The sequence below is a fragment of the Coregonus clupeaformis genome, chromosome 24 (genome assembly GCF_020615455.1).
Source record: "Coregonus clupeaformis isolate EN_2021a chromosome 24, ASM2061545v1, whole genome shotgun sequence".
Taxonomy (NCBI): domain Eukaryota; kingdom Metazoa; phylum Chordata; class Actinopteri; order Salmoniformes; family Salmonidae; genus Coregonus; species Coregonus clupeaformis.
Genome location: NC_059215.1, coordinates 21,297,889 through 21,314,883, shown reverse-complemented (window position 1 = coordinate 21,314,883; position 16,995 = coordinate 21,297,889). Strand labels below are relative to the sequence as shown.

The 16,995-nt window shown below is 42.6% G+C and overlaps 1 protein-coding gene across 3 annotated transcripts in view; it reads left to right on the top strand.

Annotated features, from left to right (window-relative positions):
- The window catches only part of cep104 (centrosomal protein 104), a 73,567-nt gene that overhangs the window by 47,266 nt on the left and 9,306 nt on the right, over positions 1-16,995 (top strand). For all 3 annotated transcript variants that reach the window (XM_041846465.2, XM_041846464.2, XM_041846463.2), the window contains one exon: positions 7,871-7,938. In XM_041846465.2, coding sequence (XP_041702399.1) covers positions 7,871-7,938 — 68 coding nt within the window. The remainder of the gene's footprint in view (positions 1-7,870; positions 7,939-16,995) is intronic.

Genomic DNA, 16,995 nt, shown 5'->3' with positions numbered 1-16,995 from the left:
ATGTAGTCATTTAGCAGACGCTCTTATCCAGAGCGACTTACAGGAGCAATTAGGGTTAAGTGCCTTGCTCAAGGGCACATCGACAGATTTTTCACCTAGTCGGCTTGGGGATTAGAACCAGCGACCTTTCGGTTACTGGCACAACGCTCTTAACCACTAAGCTACCTGCCGCCCTAACAACAACACACAGACTTATGCCTCATTGAAGAGTGCGCATTGTTTTCGTGACACTGTCAGCTAACCCGTCTATAAGTGAATGTAAATCTGAGAAAAAGTGATAAACCGAAGTTGAAATCCATGCTAGGCTAGCAAACGTACAGTACCAGTGAAAAGTTTGGACACACCTACTCATTCCAGAGTTTTTCTTTATTTTTACTATTTTCTACATTGTAGAATAATAATGAAGACATCAAAACTATGAAATAACACATATGGAATCATGTAGTAACCAAAGAAGTAAAAAAAAAATATATATATATATATATTTCACATTTTAGATTCTTCAAAGAAGCCACCCTTTGCCTTGATGACAGCTTTGCACACTTTTGGCATTCTCTCAACCAGCTTCACCTGGAATTCTTTTCCAACAGTCTTGAAGGAGTTCCCACATATGCTGAGCACTTGTTGGCTGCTTTTCCTTCACTCTGCGGTCCAAATCATCCCAAACCATCTCAATTGTGTTGAGGTCTGGTGATTGTGGAGGCCAGGTCATCTGATTCAGCACTCCATCACTCTCCTTCTTGGTCAGATAGCCCTTACACAGCCTGGAGGTGTGTTGGGTTATTGTCCTGTTGAAAAACTAATGATAGTCCCACTAAGCGCAAACCAGATAGGATGGCATATTGCTGTAGAGTGCTGTGGTAGCCATGCTGGTTAAGTGTGCCTTGAATTCTAAATAAATCACAGTATCACCAGCAAAGCACCATCACACCACCTCCTCCATGCTTCACAGTGGGAACTACACATGCAGAGATAATCCGTTCACCTACTCTGCGTCTCACAAAGACACAGCGGTTGGAACCAAAAATCTCACATTTGGACTCATGAGACCAAAGGACAGATTTCCACCGGTCTAATGTCCATTGCTCGTGTTTCTTGGCCCAAGCAAGTCTCATCTTCTTATTGGTGTCCTTTAGTAGTGGTTTCTTTGCAGCAATTCGACCATGATGGCCTGATTCACGCAGTCTCCTCTGAACAGTTGATGTTGAGATGTCTGAACTCTGAAGCATTTATTTGGGCTGCAATTTCTGAGGCTGGTAACTCTAATGAACTTATCCTCTGCAGCAGAGATAACTCTGGGTCTTCCTTTCTTGTGGCGGTCCTCATGAGAGTCAGTTTCATCACAGCGCTTGATGGTTTTTGCAACTGCACTTGAAGAAACTTTCAAAGTTATTAATCTTACGGATTGACTGACCTTCATGTCTTAAAGTAATGATGGACTGTCGTTTCTCTTTGCTTATTTGAGCTGTTCTTGCCATAATATGGACTTGGTCTTTTACCAAATAGGGCTATCTTCTGTATACCAACCCTACCTTGTCACAACACAACTGATTGGCATTAAGAAGGAAATAATTTCCACAAATTAACTTTTAACAAGGCACACCTGTTAATTGAAATTATTTCCAGGTGACTACATCATGAAGCTGGTTGAGAGAATGCCAAGAGTGTGCAAAGCTGTCATCAAGGCAAAGGGTGGCTACTTTGAAGAATCTCAGATATAAAATATATTTGGATTTGTTTAACACTTTTTTGGTTACTACATGATTCAATACCCTTGAATGAGTAGGTGTGTCCGAACTTTTGACTGGTACTGTACAGTCGTGGTCAAAAGTTTTGATCGACACAAATACTAATTTTCACAAAGTCTGCTGCCTCAGTTTTGATGATGGCAATTTGCATATACTCCAGAATTTCATGAAGAGTGATCAGATTGCAATTAATTGCAAAATCCCTCTTTGCCATGAAAATGAACTTAATTCCAAAAAAAGATTTCCACTGCATTTCAGCCCTGCCACAAAAGGACCAGCTGCCATCATGTCAGTGACTCTCTCGTTAACACAAGTGAGAGTGTTGACGAGGACAAGGCTGGAGATCACTCTGTCATGATGATTGAGTTAGAATAACAGACTGGAAGCTTTAAAAGGAGGGTGGTGCTTGAAATCATTGTTCTTCCTCTGTTAACCATGGTTACCTGCAAGGAAACACGTGCCGTCATCATTGCTTTGCACAAAAAGGGCTTCACAGGCAAGGATATTGCTGCTAGTAAGATTGCACCTAAATCAACCATTTATCGGATCATCAAGAACTTCAAGGAGAGAGGTTCAATTGTTGTGAAGAAGGCGTCAGGGTGCCCAAGAAAGTCCAGCAAGCGCCAGGACCGTCTCCTAAAGTTGATTCAGCTGTGGGATCGGGGCACCACCAGTGCAGAGCTTGCTCAGGAACGGCAGCAGGCAGGTGTGAGTGCATCTGCACGCACAATGAGGCGAATACTTTTGGAGGATGGCCTGGTGTAAAGAAGGGCAGCAAAGAAGCCACTTCTCAAGGTAAAACATCAGGGACAGACTGATATTCTGCAAAAGGTACAGGGATTGGACTGCTGAGTACTGGGGTAAAGTCATTTGCGCTGATGAATCCCCTTTCCGATTGTTTGGGGCATCCGGAAAACATCTTGTCCGGAGAAGACAAGGTGGGCGCTACCATCAGTCCTGTATCATGCCAACAGTAAAGCATCCTGAGACCATTCATGTGTGGGGTTGCTTCTCAGCCAAGGGAGTGGGCTCACTCACAATTTTGCCTAAGAACACAGCCATGAATAAAGAATGGTACCAACACATCCTCCGAGAGCAACTTCTCCCAACTATCCAAGAACAGTTTGGTGACGAACAATGCTTTTTCCAGCATGATGGAGCACCTTGCCATAAGGCAGAAGTGATAACTAAGTGGCTCGGGGAACAAAACATCGACATTTTGGGTCCATGGCCAGGAAACTCCCCAGACCTTAATCCCATTGAGAACTTGTGGTCGATCCTCAAGAGGCAGGTGGACAAACAAAAAGGTGGGCAGAGCCAAGCACAAGCTAGCAAGATCCTGTTGGCGCGTTCTAGCAAATATTTGCATGGTTCAGTTAGGGAAAGCCTACTCTGTGCAGTGCGCGTGTGCAATACCTATATTCGCCCTTGCATGCCATCTAAACAACGCCATTTTTTAAAAACTTTGTCAAAGGGTAAAGTCTACAAAACTTAGTCCACTCTGTTCATAACAGATTATAGTTTTAAGAACAAAAAACTATATTGAGATTGATGAGAAAATGTGCAGAATGTCGGCCAAAATCCATCTCGTTCCATCTTCTCCCACTGCCAGCCACTGGGCTTCCTCTCACTACCATATTTGGTAGTGAGTGGAAACGCCAAGCGGATGCTTCACATTTATACATCCGGTGAAATATCTGTCTCATTGTTCTATCTGTGCTGCAACTGTATGATGACTGCATGTTAAGACTTGTTTACTGCAGTTGCTAGGCAACAGAAAGCATTGTGCTGCTGCTGTTGATGGAAGCAGCGCAGCAGACATAAGTGGTGGGCCGAAGTCTGAGAACGTGAAGTTGATCGATCCCTGGGAGGAGCTGATTATTATTTTTTTGGTATATGACAGTCAAACATTCTTATGATGACTATAAAATGTGTTGCCACCCTCAATTCTTGCACATTTTCTCATACTGTCTGCTCAGGCAAATTTGCCAAACTAGTAAACTTGGAACCAATCAGAATTTCCGTACATACCCCTCGCAATAAAGGCAGCCAATAGATGCAGTAAAGAGGTCAATGGAACTCGACCCAAACAATGGAAATGCCATGGAAACTCTTGGGGGAAAGATCCCGAATCTCCTCATTGCCCCCCAGCAAAATGTGCCTACATTTATTGTTTATATGTGTATTTCACACTGTTCAGGTAAAAATCTGAGTATAATGCTTCTATGGATGTCAACCCCAATACATGTTCATGTCATCTTCACCAATAAAATGCATTGCAGTTAAAAACGACTTTGACTACCACCACCGATTTCTGTATGCTAGCTATGCTACCAGCTTATACAAACGGGAGTTAGCAATTTGTAGTCACTTCTTCTAGACCTGAAAAGGAACAACTTCTAAATGTTAAATGGGCCCTCAGATCCTCAAAAAGTTATACAGCTCCACGATTGTGAGCATCTTGACTGGCTGCATCAACGCTTGGTACGGCAACTGCAAGGCATCCAACCGCAAGGCGCTAAAGAGGGTGGTGAATACGGCCCAGTACATCACTGGGGCCGAGCTCCCTGCCATCCATCAACAGAAGGTGTTCTTAATGTTTTGTACACTCAGTGTATTTAGATGGTTTAAATGATTAGCCTAACTTTCCTACTAACCTTCTAAAAGTTGACGGTGCCAAATACTTGCCAATCCATTATTCTACTACTAACTATGCCTGAGTGTGAGATATGTTTTCCATAATGTACGTTTCATGTATATACAGTTGAAGTCAGAAGTTTACATACACTTAGGAAAATCAAAATAAATCAGCCAAGACCTCAGAAAAAGAAATTGTAGACCTCCACAAGTCTGGTTCATCCTTGGGAGCAATTTCCAAACACCTGAAGGTACCACGTTAATCTGTACGAACAATAGTACGCAAGTATAAACACCATGGGACCAGGCAGCCGTCATACCGCTCAGGAAGGAGACGCGTTCTGTCTCCTAGAGATGAATGTACTTTGGTGAGAAAAGTGCAAATCAATCCCAGAAGATGAAGATGCTGGAGGAAACAGGTAGAAAAGTATCTATATCCACAGTAAAACAAGTCCTATATCGACATAACCTGAAAGGCCGCTCGGCAAGGAAGAAGCCACTGCTCCAAAACCGCCATAAAAAAGCCAGACTACGGTTTGCAACTGCACATGGGGACAAATATCGCACTTTTTGGAGAAATGTCCTCTGGTCTGATGAAACAAAAAATAGAACTGTTTGGCCATAATGACCATCGTTATGTTTGGAGTAAAAAGGGGGTGCTTGCAAGCCGAAGAACACCATCCCAACCGTGAAGCACAGGGGTGGCAGCATCATGCTGTGGGGGTGCTTTGCTGCAGGAGGGACTGGTGCACTTCACAAAATAGATGGCATCATGAGGAAGGAAAATTAGGTGGATATATTGAAGCAACATCTCAAGACATCAGTCAGGAAGTTAAAGCTTGGTCGCAAATGGGTCTTCCAAATGGACAATGACGCCAAGCATACTTCCAAAGTTGTGGCAAAATGGCTTAAGGACAACAAAGTCAAGGTATTGGAGTGGCCATCACAAAGCCCTGACCTCAATCCTATAGAAAATGTGTTGGCAGAACTGAAAAAGCGTGTGCGAGCAAGGAGGCCTACAAACCTGACTCAGTTACACCAGCTCTGTCAGGAGGAATGGGCCAAAATTCACCCAACTTATTGTGGGAAGCTTGTGGAAGGCTAGTAAAAGCTGAAATGAGAGAGAGAGAGAGAGAGAGAGAGAGAGAGAGAGAGAGAGAGAGAGAGAGAGAGAGAGAGAGAGAGAGAGAGAGAGAGAGAGAGAGAGAGAGAGAGAGAGAGAGAGAGAGAGAGAGAGAGAGAGAGAGAGAGAGAGAGAGAGAGAGAGAGAGAGAGAGAGAGAGAGAGAGAGAGAGAGAGAGAGAGAGAGAGAGAGAGAGAGAGAGAGAGAGAGAGAGAGAGAGAGAGAGAGAGAGAGAGAGAGAGAGAGAGAGAGAGAGAGAGAGAGAGAGAGAGAGAGAGAGAGAGAGAGAGAGAGAGAGAGAGAGAGAGAGAGAGAGAGAGAGAGAGAGAGAGAGAGAGAGAGAGAGAGAGAGAGAGAGAGAGAGAGAGAGAGAGAGAGAGAGAGAGAGAGAGAGAGAGAGAGAGAGAGAGAGAGAGAGAGAGAGACTGCCTCTCCCAGTGATGTCCAGTAGCGGTACATGGGTAAAATCACTGGGGAGGCCGAGCCAGGAAGAAACGCCACTGTGATATACAATAAGGCCGAGATAACAAAAACACAAGTCACACAGTGGCCGAATAAATTCAACCACACATACATTTGTTTCATCACAAAATCGCAGAGTAACATCTGTCTGGTGAAGTCCACAAGGCATATATTGTCAAGCAAGTTCATGTTTCTGACACTTTACTAAACAACTACTGATTTAGAACCACCGAGAGATTCAGCACGAAGGAATCATGAGCACTGCCTCCACTATTCCAGCACCATTTCAACTTTAAACATTTAAACGTCATCAAATCCACTAGGCTATATATGATTTGTGTAATAAAGTGAAAACAAAGGTAAATATCCCAAAAAACAATTGTCCAATCAACGTTGTTAAATATCGTGTGTGTAAGTAGAAAATACATGTTGTTGACTCACCCTACTTGTAGACTAGATGAACGCCAATGCCATCGTCCTCTTTCATGTTGGCAAAACAGTTTATGACTGTCATACAGTAGTACATGCTTTTTGTTTTTGACGTCCTAGACAAGGCTACAGGCTAAAATGCTTGCTAGCTTAACTTCCTCGCATGGGCAACAATGAACCAGCTAAGTTAGCTAGCTAGCTAGTTAATGTGAGCCTGCTACATCTAGGCTATATATTGAACTTCAATCATCTCAGGCCAGTGGCACAATGTATGAATTTATGGTTAATTCAGAATCTCTGTTATAATCATTGGACTGTACGGTGAATTAAATAAAACCACCAAGTCCAAATCCCCATCTCCATCCATGGTTTAGGGGCCGATTTTAGCTAGCTGGGTCATTCCAAGTATGCGGTGCCTTTTGGACCTAAAAAAAGAGAAACTCAGCCACTTAAATCTATTTTAAACAGTTTAAACAGTCTATTTTAAATCTAAACAGTGGGAAGGGGCTGTTTTCTTAAAGGATAATTACTGCAAACTAACAGGGTGGAAAGTGATATGGACACACAGAATGTTAAATACAATAATAATGAAAAAAAACGTTTTTGAGAGATTTTAACTACGACTATAAAGTAATGTAGAAATAATTTAAATGTATTTTTATTATTTTATGGCTTATATTTATCGTAGAAGTTGATAAATAACACCCGGGGACATGGCAAAAATGCCTACATCCACTGAAAAAAAGGTTAAAAATTCATAAAATTATCTTTCAAGATCCATATTTTTGTTTGTTTAAGGGAAAGAACACATTACTTTTATATTTAAAGCCTTTCGCAATCCACATTTTACACTAAGAAGTGATATTTCCTGGGGACAGAAAACATTGTAGGAGTGACACAGCTAGCTACTTCAGGACAACAACACGTCACAAGCAGATGCAGAAAGAAAATAATTTCTGACAATTTCGCTTTTGTTGTGATTTGATTGGTGTGATGCCAAATCCAAACTGGCCTCCCTTGGGGGGTGTTTTGGCGCGCTTGGACCACCCACAGTTGAGCTCAGCTCAAAGCTGATTGCCTAATTATTTTATACTTTTTTTAATCAATGGAGGCCAAATGCTCACTGGGATCAATCAATTAAATGCTACGGTGGCAACATGTCATACTCTTTTTGTCCAGACAGCATCAGATGCATGGGCTACACATACTGAGGGGGTGCTGTTTCCCTCGCTCTGAAGATTTCTCCGGTGAGATAGGTACAGCCAATTGCGAATTGAGGGAAAATTATGAAAACACAGGGATTTAAAGATAAATAGTTTTATAATAAATACAAAATTAATGGTCCATTTTGGGGGAAGAAGCCTGGCTTCCCTTGGCATTCATTAATACATGCCACTGGTGATGTAATTTTCTGTGGGCATTTTGGGGTTCTGTGCAGGGCGGTGCTACTCATATTTCTCTCTGCTTTCAGCCCCTGGCTCAGTCAAAGGCTCCAACCACTGTCCTTTGTGTCACAACAACTTCATGCCCGGAGAGGAGGTGAGATTCTGTTGCACTCCCACAGATTTATATAATGAAGGACCACCGATACTGGCCTTGGTCCTTTTCACAGTAGCACTATATGCCAATAGTGTGCAAAGCTGTCATCAAGGCAAAGGGTGGCTACTTTGAAGAATCTCAAATCTCAAATATATTTGGATTTGTTTAACACTTTTTTGGTTACTACATGATTCCATATGTGTTATTTCATAGTTTTGATGTCTTCACTATTATTCTACAATGTAGAAAATAGTAAAAATAAAGAAAAACCCTTGAATGAGTAGTTTTCTCCAAAATTTTGACTGGTACTGTATATATATATTTGTTATTAATTTTGGGGATGGAAAAACGATTTCAGTGTAAACTTAAACGACTAAAACCAGATATAATGTATGTAGAAAAGATAATGGATTTTTTTTAAATAATTTAATCTTTGAGAACTAACAATCACCAAAATAAAAGCTAGACAGTCAGGGAGAATATCATTTTTTTTTAGCAAAAGAACACATGGCAAAATGCATAGAATTGCAAGAAATTAGCTTTTAAACTACAATTTTCTCTCAGCTCCATGGCAGAATATTTAGAAACTTAGGAAAAATCGCTTTAAAACTGTAACAGTTTCTCTCAGCTCCATGGCATAGTGTATAGAATTGAAGGAAATGTGCTTTAACACTGAAACAATTTCTCTCAGCTCCATGGGTACATTTGTAGAATTGCAGGAAATTGGCTTGAATATAAAAAAGATTCTCTACACCGCCAAGATGGGGTCATTAAAAAAAATCGCTAAAATCAAGCCATGCTGACAGGCCAACCACGCCCATTGCCACACCCCGTGCCACGTCCCTGCCACGCCCACCACCTAAGCCCCTTTTTGATCCAGAAAGAAAACGGTGATTTAAACAGTACTTCTTGTCAACACACAAAATATGCCTGCATTAAAACAAATATTGTATTCAAATGATCACCTGGCATGAGTTTTTATCAAATGTAGCAATTTCAACTAAGGCAGATGCATGTTGTTTTAGGCGGGGATTTAATCCGATCGCGCTTTGTCGGCTATGCACCTTTCAAAGGGAATGTTCCCGTCAATTGAAAATTACCTTTAAATGGCGCCTAGCCGACAAAGCGTGATTGGATTGAATCCTTGCCTTAGTTTAGCCTGTGTCACCTTTTGAGATTAGAAAAAAGGTCACACAGGTTTAAAGTGGAACTGACAGCATTTTAACTACTTTGCAGATATGAAACAGACAATCATAATATCAGTAAAAAATATCTAATTCCCAGTTAATGCTACAAAACCAACTTCATAAGAGGTTTTAAAAATATGTTATATTTGACTCAACATTCCATTACACTAAGGCATTGTTGGCAGAATAGATGGATTTAGTTCAATGCATGATTAATATAATTCACCAATACATTTCTTGGTAATCCCAAAAATATTGCTATCAGGTTGTAAATCACAGCTGGCCTGGTACATTGTTTGCTGCCTCCATTGGGGATGCACTGTTTCAGTTTCAATTACTCAATATTTTGGACAAAAAAGGACGCATGTAACTAAGGCTGGGAATGTCAATACAATCAAACTAGCAAGGGCAATGATCACAAATCAGTCATAACGTGACTAATATGCTAGCATATCTATTCATGTAGCAAGCTAAAAACACTAGCTAGCTAGCTGCTAGGAGGACGTCATGTCATTGGAGGAGTGGTTGAGTGCCTGACTTTTTCCCCTTTTATCGTTTTTTGGTAGCTACACAGCTACAGTAGAGATACACGTGTCATTTGCTTTGCAAGCAAGAAATGTGAATCACTTTGCTAGCTAGCTATGTTACCGTATCTGTTGCATTGGCAAATTCACTCTGGCTAGCTATCTTCTCCGATTTCACTCTTCTGTGAGTGTGCCAGAGCACAGAATAACTGATGAATTTACGAACGCGGAACACCCACTGAATATGACCGGTGTCAGTAAACGTAGGCAAAAAAAGTAATAGTTAGTCACGAACAATGTCCCCTCTAATTATTTTTGGCACTGAGCAAATTTCAGGTTTGTGCAACTCCTGGCGCGCGTTTATTGTGAACACTGAGGCTGTACCCGCTTTAAATTACAATTATAATAGTGGCCAAGTAGGCTACTGTGGCTATTTGATTATAATGTAGGCCTATCAGAGTGGCCTACCATCAAAAACAATGGAGAAAATTCATCCCATAACATTTTTACATGGAAATGTGCAGGGCTTGACATTAACCTGTTTATCCACTTGACCTTCAGACAAGGAGGTGACTGAACATGTGATATTTGATGCAATAAACCACTTTACAAAATAAAGTGTATTATTATTCCCATGCCATTATGACAGAGAATCAGACAAATTATGCTGCCTATTGGTTACTTAGTTTATTCAAGCCTGTCTCAAAATACAACACTGACAGAAAAAAATGCTCTTTACTTGACTCGCTTTTCAAAGATGCTTAGAAATGCACACGTTTTGTGCTCTTGTAGGAAGCTACCACTCCCCCATTGCTGACTAGAAATTAGCTATAACTGATCTCAAAACAAGCGCATCTACTCGCGATTACTCATGCTGTAAACACAGTCCAGTTCAAAGTGAATGGCACAGGTCCATATATGGCAATGGTCTATTTGCATATAGGGATACTGCAGCTCTGATTGGTTTTGCCACACTGGTCTGGTCTGTAGAGTACGGGCTGAGTTGTGCCTGTCAATGCAATATAATCCTACTCCGGTGCGTTCTGCCTACAAGAAAATATATTGCATAGTTAGTTTTGTTTTGGTATGTTGCATTGAAAGTGGCTAATATTGGCAATTCCCACAGTAGAGGGAAACGTTGATAGTGTGAACTAAAGTGGAAAACTAGAAAGTTGAGTGAAATTCAATCTCATGCTCCTCTGCGCGGGCTAATATGTATTCTGTGCAGCAGTCCCAGGGGAGCTGGGAGGGTTTATCTAATGGTTCTTCGTTAGACTTTAGCTCAGGGGTGTCAAACTCATTTTAGCTCAGGGGCCACATGGAGGAAAATCTATTCCCAAGTGGGCCGGACCGGAAAAATCATGGTATATATAACTTAAAAACAACAACTTCAGATTGTTTTCTTTGTTTTAATACGATCAACATACAACATAAAGCTGGAGCCTGAGGACAGTGTGTCCAAAATAGTACAAGCACAACATCACTATTAATCATAAAACACGTCAAGTTTATTTGAAAATTCTAAAGAAAAAGAACACACAAACACACAATGCCTCAGTGAATAACAGAACTGTTTCACAGATCACATAACTATATCAGGGTGTCATTTCTCAGGCAGAAATGTAGATAAAAATAATGAAATCCTGTTCCCCAAACAAGTGCAAGAACCACAGAGTCAAGAATAGGTTAAATATACAAATAAAATAAAAACAATTAAAAACAATAGCACATCAACATAAAAACATATAAACATAAATCTGAAAGCGTTGCTCAAACTCCCGTAACAGTCCAGTTATTTTATCTTTGAACCGCTTCATGTCTGCCACATGTTGGGTCGCGCCAGAGCATATGAGCGGAGTGGAGCGGGAGCGAGCGTGGAGCGTGAGCGGACGGATTTTGAACAGAGCGCAGAGCGGCATTTCTAAAAGGACGGAGCGTCGCCCTATGTCCCGCTCCAATTTCGCTCGCTCACACCACGAGTCTGAAGCATGCTCAAGCCTGACCCAGAATCCATCTGTTTAATTTAATTTGTGTCGTCCATGAATTTGTATTTTATAGAGCGAGAGGAGCAGCAGCAGCAACAAGAGAAAAGGGTTGAGGAATTCAAAAGTTTATTCACTGCACGCAAAGGCCCAACCATAACAAGGGAGAGAAAAAGAGAGCTGGATGTAGCATTTTTTAAAATGATTTTCATGGACTATGAACCGCTGAGTAAAGGAGAACGCGAAGGGATGCAACACTTCGCCAGCGCAGCTCAACCGGGCTACACCCCCCCCCAAGAAACTATGATAAATCAGTAATTGACTTTGTCAAATTTACATCTGAGATGCCCCATTCACATGCTTCAGCTGGCGATCAAAAACACCTTTAACGAGCACGACAACATTAATAGGCTGTTAGTGAAAGTCGGGCACCTGGTGAAAAGTGTACGCAAGAGCACAGAGGAAACCGACCAATTAGGTGTCCGCCCCACAAATGCCTGCGCCATTCGATGGAGCAGCCAGCTGCGGATGATTCAGTCGTTCATCCGGTTGTTCCAAAAATACCCGTTATGGCAAAACAAACTCAAGTCTAATGTTGCTAACATCACCCTGAATCAAGTACGGCAGCTGACGCACCTTGTCAGTGTGCTGACACCACTAGCAGATCTCACAGACAAAATGCAGAAGGAGCTGGGGAACCTGGGGATGATCCTCCCTGCTGTCACAGAAATCAAATCCCTGCTCACCGATTACACTCACGCTGCACTTCCAATGGGCATCGCTGCTTTTGCAGAAACATTGGCAAACAACGTGTCAATTCGCTATGGAATATACTATACTGATTAACATCTCATTTTAGCGTCAGTGTTAGATTCCCGTTTCAAGACAGAATGGATAATCCGAGATGAGTCTGTATGCAACAAATTCGGGGAGATAAAGTAAGGCTGTGGTTTAAGCTAAAAGTGAAATACATGCAGATTTTGTTCCTTTTTTGGAGTGAGCGGGGGGCGATTTGAGTGGAGCGCGATGCAAACTGCGTTGAGCGCTGAGCGATAATGAGAGCGGCTGGCCTGATGTGGCTTTGAGCGGGGGGAGCGGAGGGGTGAACAGCTCCGTGAGCGAGGAGCTGAGATTCTCACCTCTCCACTCCGCTCATATGCTCTGGGTCGCGCACACATTTTTCAGACAGGGGAAGTGAGCTGCATCACCACCGGCAAGTTGCGTCTCCCACAATGACAGCTTCAACTTGAAAGAACGTATGCTGTCATAATACTGCGTGACAACCAGCTGTTTGTTCAAGTTATTCAGGTGCTCTGTAACATCCACCATAAATGCAAGGTCCGGCATCCATTCTGCGGAATGAAATTCTAACACTGGTTTGCCCTTTTCTTCCATGAACTGTTCAATTTCTTCTCGTAAATCAAAGAAACGCCTCAGCACAGCACCTCTGCTTAACCATCTTACCTCAGTGTGGTATGGCAGGCCATAGATGTGGTCTTTCTCTCTGAGAAGGCTGTCAAACTGACGGTGATTCAGGCTTCTGGATCGGATGAAATTAACAGTTTGGATGACCACCTTCATGACGTTATCCATCTTTAATGACTTGCAACACAAAGCCTCCTGGTGCAAAATACAGTGAAAAGTCAAAAAATCACGTCCTCCATTTGCAGATTGCACTTTCTCTCTGAACTTTGTCACAACGCCTGCTTTTTTTCCCGATCATTGAGGGCGCACCATCTGTAGCCAGGCTGACAGCGCGGGACCAGTCCACTCCGACCCTGTCCAGCGCGCCGACGAGTGCGGTAAAAATATCAGCTGCTGTCGTTGTTTCTGTCATCGGCACCAACTGCACGAACTCCTCGGTGACGGTCAATGTGTCATCAACTCCGCGGATGAAAAAATGGCCAGTTGTGCAACATCTGTAATGTCCGTGCTTTCATCAATTGCAACCGAAAACGCAATAAATGACTTTACTTTTTGCTTCAACTGGCTTTCCAAATCCACTGAAAGATCGGAAATCCTGTCTGCAACTGTGTTTCTTGTCAGGCTGATATTTGCAAAAGCCTGCCGCTTTTCAGGGCACACAATCTCCGCTGCCTTCATCATGCATGTTTTTACAAATTCACCCTCACTAAATGGTTTTGAAGCCACTGAGATTTCATTAGCAATGAGGTAGCTAGCTTTCACTGCAGCGTCACTGATGTCTCGGCTGTGAGTAAACACAGACTGCTGTTTCTTCAGACCCGCCAACAGTTCATTCACCTTCTCTCATCTCCGCTGTCCTTGAAAGTTGTCATATTTGTCGGCATGAAGACTCACATAGTGGCGATGAAGGTTATATTCTTTCAGCACTGCAACATGCTCTGAAAACACCAAACATACAGCTTTCCCATTCAATTCCGTGATTAAATAGGATGACCATTTTTCTTGGAACACTCTGCACTCTGCGTCCACTTTTCTCTTTTTTGACAGAGACATATTGGGGCAATGAGGGTGCCAAAGCACATAATGTTAAAAGTAGAAGCCGTAATAAATATCGTGGGCAAAACAAAGTAGCTCATTGGCTGCACGTGCTTGACCTACTTGCTCTGCCCCGGTATAAACAGTTTGCTTGCTTAACACAATTGCTATTGCGCCATCCAGTGGACTCAATTGGAACGGCAGTTTATTTTATTGAAAAATTGCAGCGCATTTTTATACTTAAAAAAAAAAAAAAAAAAAATATTATTATTTTTTTTTTAAATCATCTCGCGGGCCGGATTAAACCCGTTTGCGTGCCTGATCCGGCCCGCGGGCCGTATGTTTGACACCCCTGCTTTAGCTCATCTTGCTCTAGCTAGCATTAGTTGTTGATCTTGTTGTTGTTGATATGCATATAGTGAAAGATAGCTGACCTTTTTATGGTTTTATGATCAATAGAACTGTAAAGTTCCCAAAATGTAAGAGGACTCCCGTGGTATTTAGCTACATATTTGCAGAAATCCATTCAAGTGTATTTTGTGGCTTTTGCCGAATATGATCTAAAGTCACGCTGTTGCAACTGCCTGTAAAAACACAGTCCAGTTCAAAGTGAATGATGGCAGGCCCTTGTTTGCATATAGGCCTACTGTACCTCTGATTGGCTATGGTGCACAGGTCTGCGTAGACTCCGGTCCTGGAGTCGAGACATATGTTTTTATTATGTTTTATTTACTGCATTGTCTATTAATTGTCCAAACGCATGGCCGCTTTCCCAATCTATATTGCTATAGAATTTTCACAAATGCCTTAGTAGACATAATTCCCAAACATTTAAAGAATTTCTGAAAACTTGAAAATGACCATATCAAAAACTGTAATATCCTTCCTGAACAGATTTTAATAAGATTTCATGTTGCTAAAATGCTGTCAGTTCCACTGAATGAGTCAGTAGGCTAACATACTAAGTAGATAGATAGACAGACATAAAGGTGGTTTAGGACATGTAAGGACATGCATAAACTTAGTTTTACTGTGCCTCTCTCTTTTCCTCCCTCTGTTCTGAGGCTGCCTGTCAATCTGCCACCACTCATAGTGCTGCTAATGTTAGGCTTGAGGACCAAACAGCTGTGTGGAAACCATTATTGTCTGTCTTTAAAGTCACGGTGGACTCCAAAGCCCTCACTTCAAAATATGATGTTATTAATCCAAAGGACAACTTTTTAGCATTATGATTTCTTTTGGAAGGATAAAAAAAGTGTTAATTAAGAGATGGGTCGTTCTTGAATTACAGTGACATTTGGGCATGGCATTTAGGGAAAAAATGTAATGGTGAAAGACGTAATCGCCTTTCAGTTTCTTTCTCCGATGTTCTTTTGGCTTTTTTTCCCTTGTCAATCATACAGCTCGGTTTACGGCCAAGCGTCTCCTTCCTGTATTTAATCCCATCGTTTGATACTTGGGCTGTCCATGTTGCCTGGCCACTTAAGTAATGAAATGCTCTTGTGTCCACGGGGCAAAAGAAACACCGGCAGCACTTCAAACCTCAAACCAACTTTATTGTCCATATGTTACAACGAACAACGGAAATTCGTCTTCTGCTCTACTCAATGATAACTTTTCTGCATATGCTTCTGTTTTTCAACGCCAAACCCACCACTGGGGTTTGGCCAAAGAGCTCTATTTTCATGTCATCTGACCATAGCACCGGTTCCGATTCCAAGTGCCAATGCCGTTTAGGGCTGCGGGTAGCTGAGCAAAAATGGAGGAAAACTAAACTTCCAGAGGACCTATCATCCTTTCACTCCCACCTCTCTACTTTCTCTTCCTCTGTATCCGCTGCTAAAGCCATTTTATGTCACCCTAAATGTCAAGCTTCTGCCTCTAACCCTAGGAAACTTTTTTCCCACATTCTCCTCCCTCCTTAATCCTCCACCCCCTCCCTTCTCCCTCTCTGCGGACGACTTTCTCAACCTCTTTGAAAAGAAGATTGACGACATCCGCTCCTCATTCACTCAGCTTATTGAGTCCACTGGTTCCAATCACACATAACTACCCTCCGCCTTGACCTCTTTCTCCCCTCTCTCCAGATAAAATCCTGCGACCAGTGGCGTCAGGCCGCCCGCCCGCTCGACCCCATCCCCTCCTCCCTTCTCCTGACCATCTCTGGAGACCTTCTCCCATTCCTCACTCCCCTCCTCCCTCACTTGACTCCTCTGACGTCAAAAACTACAGACATTTGAGCGTGCTGTTTCTGACCAACTCTCTCGCTATCTCTCTCAGAACGATCTTCTTGACCCTAACCAGTCAGGCCTCAAGATGGGTCACTCAACTAAGACGGCTCTTCTCTGTGTCACAGAGGCTCTCCGCACTGCCAAAGCTGATTCTCTCTCCTCTGTTCTCATCCTCCTATATCTTTCTGCTGCCTTCAACACCGTGAACCATCTGACCCTCCTCTCCATCCTCTTTGGGCTGGGCGTCTCAGGCTCTGCACACTCTTGGATTGCATCCTACCTGGCAGGCCGGTCCTACCAGGTGACGTGGAAAGGATCTGTGTCTGCACCACGTAGTTTCACTTTTGGTGTCCCCCAGGGCTCGGTTCTATGCCCTCTCCTTTTCTCTCTATACACCAAGTCACTCGGCTCTGTCATATCCTTACATGGTCTCTCCTTTCATTGCTATGTGGATGACACTCAACTACTTTTCTCGTTCCCCCCTTCTGACACCCAGGCCGGTCCTACCAGGTGACGTGGAAAGGATCTGTGTCTGCACCACGTAGTTTCACTTTTGGTGTCCCCCAGGGCTCGGTTCTATGCCCTCTCCTTTTCTCTCTATACACCAAGTCACTCGGCTCTGTCATATCCTTACATGGTCTCTCCTTTCATTGCTATGTGGATGACACTCTCT